Source organism: Morus notabilis, unplaced genomic scaffold (assembly GCF_000414095.1).
Source record: "Morus notabilis unplaced genomic scaffold, ASM41409v2 Scaffold137, whole genome shotgun sequence".
Lineage (NCBI taxonomy): Eukaryota > Viridiplantae > Streptophyta > Magnoliopsida > Rosales > Moraceae > Morus > Morus notabilis.
Window position 1 is genome coordinate 822,172 of NW_010358172.1, and position 9,016 is coordinate 831,187.

General features: G+C 34.4%; 1 protein-coding gene across 2 annotated transcripts in view; it reads left to right on the top strand.

Annotated features, from left to right (window-relative positions):
• The first annotated feature begins 5,846 nt into the window (after positions 1-5,846).
• Positions 5,847-9,016, top strand: part of LOC21407780 (mitochondrial Rho GTPase 2) — a 6,515-nt gene continuing 3,345 nt past the window's right edge. The window contains exons 1-8 of one of the 2 annotated variants that reach the window (XM_024161588.1): positions 5,847-6,138; positions 6,554-6,686; positions 6,790-6,939; positions 7,574-7,750; positions 7,881-8,132; positions 8,612-8,680; positions 8,800-8,855; positions 8,970-9,016. In XM_024161588.1, the coding sequence (XP_024017356.1) occupies positions 5,921-6,138; positions 6,554-6,686; positions 6,790-6,939; positions 7,574-7,750; positions 7,881-8,132; positions 8,612-8,680; positions 8,800-8,855; positions 8,970-9,016 (1,102 nt within the window). In that variant the 5' untranslated portion in view covers positions 5,847-5,920. The remainder of the gene's footprint in view (positions 6,139-6,553; positions 6,687-6,789; positions 6,940-7,573; positions 7,751-7,880; positions 8,133-8,611; positions 8,681-8,799; positions 8,856-8,969) is intronic. The other variant, XM_024161589.1, reaches the window with a different exon arrangement.

Sequence of the window (9,016 nt, forward strand, 5' to 3'; positions counted from 1 at the left end):
TCTTTGAGGACTCATCTTAGTGCGTTGTGGTGGAGCAATTGGAATATATACCGCGCAACCAAAAACTCTTAGATAGGAAATATCTGGTTCTTGCCCTGAAACAAGTTGTAATGGGGAGTATTTATGATATGCAGTTGGCCTTATGTGAAAAAGTGCTGCTGCATGTAATATGGCATGTCCCCAAACAGAACTTGGTAACTTTGTTTTCATAAGTAAAGGCCTCGCAATTAATTTCAATCTTTTAATAAAAGATTCCGCTAACCCATTTTGCGTATACGTGTGAGCAACAGGATGCTCTACAATAATCCAAATTGACGTACAATAATCATTAAAAGCTTGGGATGTAAATTCTCCTGCATTATCAAGACGGATTTTTTTTATTGTATAATCTGAAAATTGGCCGTAATCGGATTATTTGAGCAAGGAGTCTTGCAAAAGCAATATTGCGAGTAGATAATAAACAAACATGTGACCAACGCGTCGATGCATCTATTAGTACCATAAAATACTGAAATGGTCCACATGATGGAATTATAGGACCACATATGTCTCCTTGAATTCGTTCTAAAAATGTAGGAGATTCAATTGCAACTTTCATTGGGGACGGCCTTATAATAAGTTTTCCTTGAAAGCAAGCAGCACATGAGAAATCTTTGGATAAAAGAATCTTTTGGTTCTTTAAAGGATGTCCATGTGAATTTTCTATAATTCTTCTCATCATTATCGAACCCGGATGACCCAAACGGTCATGCCAAAGAATAAAATTTCTTGGATTATTTGACTCTTGATCCATCACCACATAGGATTCAATTGGATTTATAAATGTATAATATAATCCAGAAGAGTATGATGGTAGCTTTTCTAATATATTTTTCTTTCGAGAGACAATAGACGTAATATAAAGATATTCAACGTCTTTCTCATTTGTTGTCTCAACATGGTAACCATTACGACGAATATCTTTAAAACTTAGTAGATTTCTTTTTGATCTACTTGAATACATTGCGTCGTTAATTATAAGCTTTGTGCCACCGGGTAACAACATATTAGCTCTTCCGGAACCTTTAATAAGGTTTGCAACACCAGATATTGTGTTAATATTAGTTTCAGCTAATATAAGATGGGAAAAATATCTTTTATCTTTAAGAATGGTGTGCGTTGTTCCGCTGTCTGCCAAGCAAAGGGCTTCACCATTAACTTTAGCACCATCTTTGTCATCATTGAAATCCATATTTCTTCATAAAAATAAAATAAAGAATTGTGAGAATATAACATACAAACCACAATCATATTTTTTTTATAATAAAACACACTAGAAATAAAAAAAACACACCAAAAATTACAAGACAAGCCCAAAATAAAACACACTGAAAATTACAAAACACACTAAAAATAAAAGCACCCCTTAATATAACACACTTAGGGTAATATGGTGCAAGAACATCATTTTCAAGCTATATTGATGTTTCCATCACCAATTAAATTCTCAAAATTCCCATCATTATTCTCAAAGAAATCTGCGACATCTAAGTGCGAAAAGTCCATGGGATCATGGGTGTTCAGCAAGGTTTGTTTCTACACCTTTTCCTTTTTCTTTCAATGATGCTTGATAAAGATCAACAAAATGTTTAGCCGTGCGATATGTGCGTCGCCAATGTCCTCTCATGCCACACTTATGACAAACATCTTCATTATTCTTGGAGGCTTTATTTTGAGAACCACTTTCTTCTTGTTTTTCCTCTTTATTCTCCCACTTCTGGTGGTGAGATGTGGTCTTCTTGAAATTTGAAGAGTTTTGGTTATTATAACCACGACCATAACCACGACCACGACCGCGTCCGCGTCCGCGTCCGCGTCCGCGTCCGCGTCCACGTCCGCGTCCATGACCTCGACCGTGACGTTGACCATGCCCAAAATCATCAACAGATGCAGCATTCGCTTCAGGAAATGGCGTTGATCCAGTTGGACAGGATTGATGATTTTTCATCAATAGTTCATTATTTTGCTCGGCAACAAGCAGACATGAAATTAACTCAGAATATTTTTTAAAGCATCGCTCTCGATACTGTTGTTGCAGGAGCATATTAGAGGCATGAAAAGTAGAATACGTTTTTTTAACACTTTCTCCGCATAACTTTAATTGAGAAGTAATTTTAAACATTGCGGAATTATACTCGCTTACACTTTTAAAGTCTTGTAAACATAGGTGCATCCAATTATAGCGAGCATTTGGAAGTATTACGGTTTTTGGTGGTCATACCTTTCTTTCTAATTACTCCACAGGACATATGGATCTTTTACCGTCAAATATTCAATTTTCAATCCTTCATGGAGATGATGACGAAGGAATATCATCGCCTTCGCGCGATCCTGTGAAGATGCTTCATTTCCTTCTTTAATTGTTTCTCCAAGATTCATAGCATCTAGGTGGATCTCAGCATCAAGAGTCCAAGCTAAATAGTTGTTGCCAGAAATATCAAGGGCAACAAACTCAAGCTTTGTAAGGTCCCATTCATTTCGTTGATTCGAGTTTAGAATTCGAGTTTTTCTACAGTAAAAAGCTCTCACAAACAATCACATCTAACTTTTTTGCTACAGTAAAAAGCTCTCACATAAAGTCACATCTCAACTCGAATTAAAAACTCGAATCAATGAACTAAACGGACCTTAAGATTCGACATTGTGAAAATATTATATGACAAAAATAAAGTCAATAAGAATTTAAATGATAATTTATAATCAATCAAAAGGTTTAAAATATATGAATATCAAATATTAGGAATAGAAACTGACAACCGGGCACAACAATAATTATAACAATGAAAGAAAATATAGTACATGTGAATTAACTAAATCGAACGGGCACAACAATAGAGTATAATAACATGAAAAATAATATAATGAAACTGGTGAGGCAATGTTGTACTAGTAGACATAAATAATATGAACAAGTTAAAAACCAATCACACATATATATTAAAAAAAAACCAACGGAAAAACTTCACATAATTACATTTAAGTTAATGGTGAGAATAATCATAGTAATTCTACAAATATATAACCAGATACATATTAACAAAAATTGAATGGTATATAAAACTGATTGCAATAAAATAGTACTCAGTATAAATTCTAAAGGCTGAATAAATATGTACATGTAAATCTGTAGTATTATTAAAGTATATATATAATACATAAACATATACATATGAGAAGAAAGAAAACGAGAGCACCGCGTCCGCGTCCGCGTCCGCGTCCACGTCCGCGTCCATGACCTCGACCGTGACGTTGACCATGCCCAAAATCATCAACAGATGCAGCATTCGCTTCAGGAAATGGCGTTGATCCAGTTGGACAGGATTGATGATTTTTCATCAATAGTTCATTATTTTGCTCGGCAACAAGCAGACATGAAATTAACTCAGAATATTTTTTAAAGCATCGCTCTCGATACTGTTGTTGCAGGAGCATATTAGAGGCATGAAAAGTAGAATACGTTTTTTTAACACTTTCTCCGCATAACTTTAATTGAGAAGTAATTTTAAACCGTGCTGAAAACGTGTTATAAAATAGTAGTAAAAACTATAATTGCAAGAAACTAAAAGAACAAGAGAGCATATGAGAGACAAGAAAGCTTTGTATTCTTGCTCGTAAATAGTATCCATACAAGCAAATAGCTTATCTATTTATAGCCTAAGGATCATAACTAGAGGTCATAAGAGAAGACATGCAATATTAAGGAGGAGTTACGGAGAATAATACACAAAATTAAGAGGGGAAATAATGAGATTTAAATGAGTGACTTCATATCTATGTAGGTTATGGAATACGAAGATGTTGCATCCAATGTAATTGATTTACAACACACTGTTCATTTTCCGCCAAAAAGAAGAGAAAAAAAAGGGAGAAAGATGGAAATAGGCCAAGACTTGAGATGAATTAAAATTAATAAGTCAATAGTTTATATAAGTTAATAAATAGGCCAAATTACTGTTTTCGTCTATAACTTGTCTGGTTATGAACCATAACTTGACAAGTTATTGTTTATAATTGTCCATAACTTGTCTGGTTATGAATCATAACTTGACAAGTTTGTCCATAACTTATCTGATTATGAACCATAACTTGACAAATTATGACCTATTAATTTCTATAACTAAAAATTAACCTATATACTTTCTTAAACTTTTTATATTAACCTATTTTCTACTATTTTTCAAAAAAAAAAAAAAAAATCTCACAAACAATCACATCTAACTTTTTTGCTACAGTAAAAAGCTCTCACATAAAGTCACATCTCAACTCGAATTAAAAACTCGAATCAATGAACTAAACGGACCTTAAGATTCGACATTGTGAAACTATTATATGACAAAAATAAAGTCAATAAGAATTTAAATGATAATTTATAATCAATCAAAAGGTTTAAAATATATGAATATCAAATATTAGGAATAGAAACTGACAACCGGGCACAACAATAATTATAACAATGAAAGAAAATATAGTACATGTGAATTAACTAAATCGAACGGGCACAACAATAGAGTATAATAACATGAAAAATAATATAATGAAACTGGTGAGGCAATGTTGTACTAGTAGACATAAATAATATGAACAAGTTAAAAACCAATCACACATATATATTAAAAAAAAACCAACGGAAAAACTTCACATAATTACATTTAAGTTAATGGTGAGAATAATCATAGTAATTCTACAAATATATAACCAGATACATATTAACAAAAATTGAATGGTATATAAAACTGATTGCAATAAAATAGTACTCAGTATAAATTCTAAAGGCTGAATAAATATGTACATGTAAATCTGTAGTATTATTAAAGTATATATATAATACATAAACATATACATATGAGAAGAAAGAAAACGAGAGCAAAGAAACGTAGAAGGAGAACATGAATATAACATGTATGATCAATAGAATAAACGGACTACCTTCACAAACAGAAATACGTGGAAATGAAGGAGTTAGGAACACTGAAAGAGATTAAGGTAGAACTCGTGCTGAAAACGTGTTATAAAATAGTAGTAAAAACTATAATTGCAAGAAACTAAAAGAACAAGAGAGCATATGAGAGACAAGAAAGCTTTGTATTCTTGCTCGTAAATAGTATCCATACAAGCAAATAGCTTCTCTATTTATAGCCTAAGGATCATAACTAGAGGTCATAAGAGAAGACATGCAATATTAAGGAGGAGTTACGGAGAATAATACACAAAATTAAGAGGGGAAATAATGAGATTTAAATGAGTGACTTCATATCTATGTAGGTTATGGAATACGAAGATGTTGCATCCAATGTAATTGATTTACAACACACTGTTCATTTTCCGCCAAAAAGAAGAGAAAAAAAAGGGAGAAAGATGGAAATAGGCCAAGACTTGAGATGAATTAAAATTAATAAGTCAATAGTTTATATAAGTTAATAAATAGGCCAAATTACTGTTTTCGTCTATAACTTGTCTGGTTATGAATCATAACTTGACAAGTTTGTCCATAACTTATCTGATTATGAACCATAACTTGACAAGTTATTGTTTATAATTGTCCATAACTTGTCTGGTTATGAATCATAACTTGACAAGTTTGTCCATAACTTATCTGATTATGAACTATAACTTGACATATTATGACCTATTAATTTCTATAACTAAAAATTAACCTATATACTTTCTTAAACTTTTTATATTAACCTATTTTCTACTATTTTTCAAAAAAAAAAAAAAAAATACACCGTTAGGTGTTAATAATCGCAAATTTTATTAAAAAAGTACTACTAATCGCAAATTAAGAAAAAGAAAAAAGTCAATCGCAATAGCAGTACCTCAAAACCCTCTCCCCAATACTCGCTCTTCGCGTCTTCTCCGTCTCATCATTCCCTATTCGCCAATGTCAGGCGGCTTCGCCGGATACTCCACCTCCGGTGCCCGGCCCGGTGTCCGTGTCGTAGTCGCCGGCGATCGCGGCACCGGAAAGTCGAGCTTGATCGTCACCGCTGCTTCGGAATCGTTCCCCGAGAACGTCCCTCCCGTGCTCCCTCCGACTCGGCTTCCCGCCGATTTCTTCCCCGATTTCGTTCCGGTCACCATCATCGACACCTCTTCCAGGTCCGTCTGCGTATAATACATCGTATATGCATGCTCTACATATATACCTATACGTACGAATGTGATACTGAGTGAGTTGGATTTTAATCTCATTTTGCCCTGACGCTTCTGAAGTCGCGTCAATGCGTATTGATTGCGATTCCAGCTTTATTCGTGTTTGATTTGACAGCCATATCGTTCTTTTTCCTTACTGCAGAATTATATGGATGAAACATGCCTTAACTGTCTAATATGAAGCTGATAATAGTCTGATTTGCAACTTCTATAACAGTACTGTTCAATTGAGGCTTGTAAAAGGAATATAATTCTTTGTTTGAGCAGAAGAAAAAAGTCACTTGACTTTAAATTTATTTCCCTCTCAGCATGTATAGCATAAATTCAAAGTTGATATTTATCTGGTACTCTATAATGCTAGCTCGGAGAGTAGAGGTAGGCGCAATGAAGAGTTGAAGCGAGCTGATGCTGTGGTGTTAACATATGCTTGTGATCAACCGGTCACGCTTACTCGTATTCGTACTTACTGGCTTCCTGAACTTCGTCAGTTAGAGGTTTGTAATCATGCTCTTGTTCAATGACTTTGTTTTCTTGAAACAGTTTGCCTTAATCGACAAACGAGTTAGGTTTTTTCTTCTTGTTCTTACAAATGGATAGGTTAAGGTGCCGGTTATTGTAGTTGGTTGCAAGTTGGATTTACGGGATGAGCGTGACACAGCAACCATAGAGCAGGTTATGACACCAATTATGCTACAGTTCAGGGAAATAGAAACTTGTATAGAATGCTCTGCAGCTACACTGATTCAGGTATAATGAAATTCCTACACAATTTGTTGCTTGTTCTCTCTCTCTCTCTCTCTCTCACTAGCTCTCTTAAATATGGGTGACAACAGATGATATGCATAATTTGATCAGTGTGTTGAGCCGGGCCTTCAGAAGGTCAAATAGATGCTCGAACTCTGTAATTTTGATTGAGTGGTTATTTAGTTTTTCTTTGTTGTTAGATTTACATTGTATTAGCTTTTGAAAAAGGAGTGCCAGCATTGTTAGTACCAAGTACGTTGTGTGCCTTACCATATCTGTGATGGTGAAATGAAAACCTAATTCACAGAGGCGATATAGAGATTCTTGTTTAATTTTTCCACCCCTTTTTTTGGAAGGGAAAATAGAGAAGTTAAGAAGCGCATCTTTCTTTGTCTGGTGAAAAAGCAACAAAGCATGCTGCATGGCAGACTAAGGCAACTCAATAATATTGGTATTCCTTGTTTTATGCTTTAGTACGTTTTATCAACTATTCCCATTGATGCATCATCTAACGACCTTGATTTAATTATCAAAGGGTGAAAAGGTGACAACTTTAGTTCTTGATAGTGATTCTTCTTCTTGATTCCTGGTTTTAACGTTACGTGATCAAAGTTTGAACACTATTGCTTCATTCTAGGTCCCTGAAGTTTTCTATTATGCTCAAAAAGCAGTACTTCACCCAACAGCCCCGTTGTTTGATCAAGAAAGACAAACGTTGCAACCAAAATGCATTAGTGCATTAAGGAGGATATTTATCCTTTGTGATCGTGACATGGATGGTGCCCTCAATGATGAAGAGCTGAATGAATTTCAGGTTTCTTCTCCTTCATTTGCTTGTTTATAATGGTTTATCGTTAATTTTCCTTTGGTATTTTGAAATTCTTCATATATTATTGCTATTATAAGTGTTGTTTATGTATTTATTTATTTTTTAAACGGAACAGGTTAAATGTTTCAATGCTCCATTACAACCTGCTGAAATTGTGGGCGTTAAAAGGGTTGTACAAGAGAAATTACCAGATGGAGTCAATGAGCTTGGTCTTACTCTTACAGGGTTCCTTTTTCTACATGCTCTTTTCATAGAAAAAGGGCGCCTTGAGACAACTTGGGCTGTCCTCAGGAAATTTGGATACAACAATGATTTAAAACTCAGAGATGATTTTCTTCCTGTTCCATCTAAGCGTTATCCTGATCAGGTTACTAATTTGATATTTCGCTGCAACGACATTGGGTTGTAATTTACCTTCTATATAATCAAGTCATTCTCTTGAACTATAATTGATTATTGTATATCTTCAAGGTACAGGATGTTACGAAAAAGGACCTATGCCATATTGTGTGTTTTGTCTAAGTATCAAATAATAAGCTTGGTTATTATCCTAAGTATTTAATATTGACATGCCTGCTACATGATATTTGTGGTCCTTGTATTGATTTTAAATTGCGAGTTGCCATGGAATCGTTATTTGTTTCCATGTATAACACATGTCTTGTCTTGTCAATGACCCGCATTTGATATTTCTTCTAATTTCATAGTAGTCGGATTTCTAATGATGGCTTTTGTCCAACCGTAATCTGATGTATTATAGTTAAAGGTTTTGATTCTATATTCTACTTTTCATAATTCTTTTCTGCATCATTAGAAGAATTTTTCATTTAAGATCTTATTTTGTAGACCATGGAGCTGACAAGTGAAGCCGTGGAGTTTCTCAGGGGAATCTTCCGACTATTTGACACTGACAATGTATGTCAAATTCTTGTTCTATACATTTCAGTGTAATATTCGTACTTAATGCATAGGTTGTGTTTTTTCGCTACTAACATACAATTATCGGATCTCGGAATACACCTTGGAAAATTTAGGATGGAGCGCTGCAACCTTATGAGCTTGATGGACTCTTTTCTACTGCTCCAGAAAGGTAAATTAATCTATTCGATTTTCGTCCTTTCTACTGCACTTCCATGGCATGCTCAGTCAATTATCCTATCTTCAGCATAGATTTCTTACTTGTATTGATTATTTTATTTTGTAGACCTTGGAATGAGGCTCCTTACGAGGATGCTGCAGAGAGAACCGCTC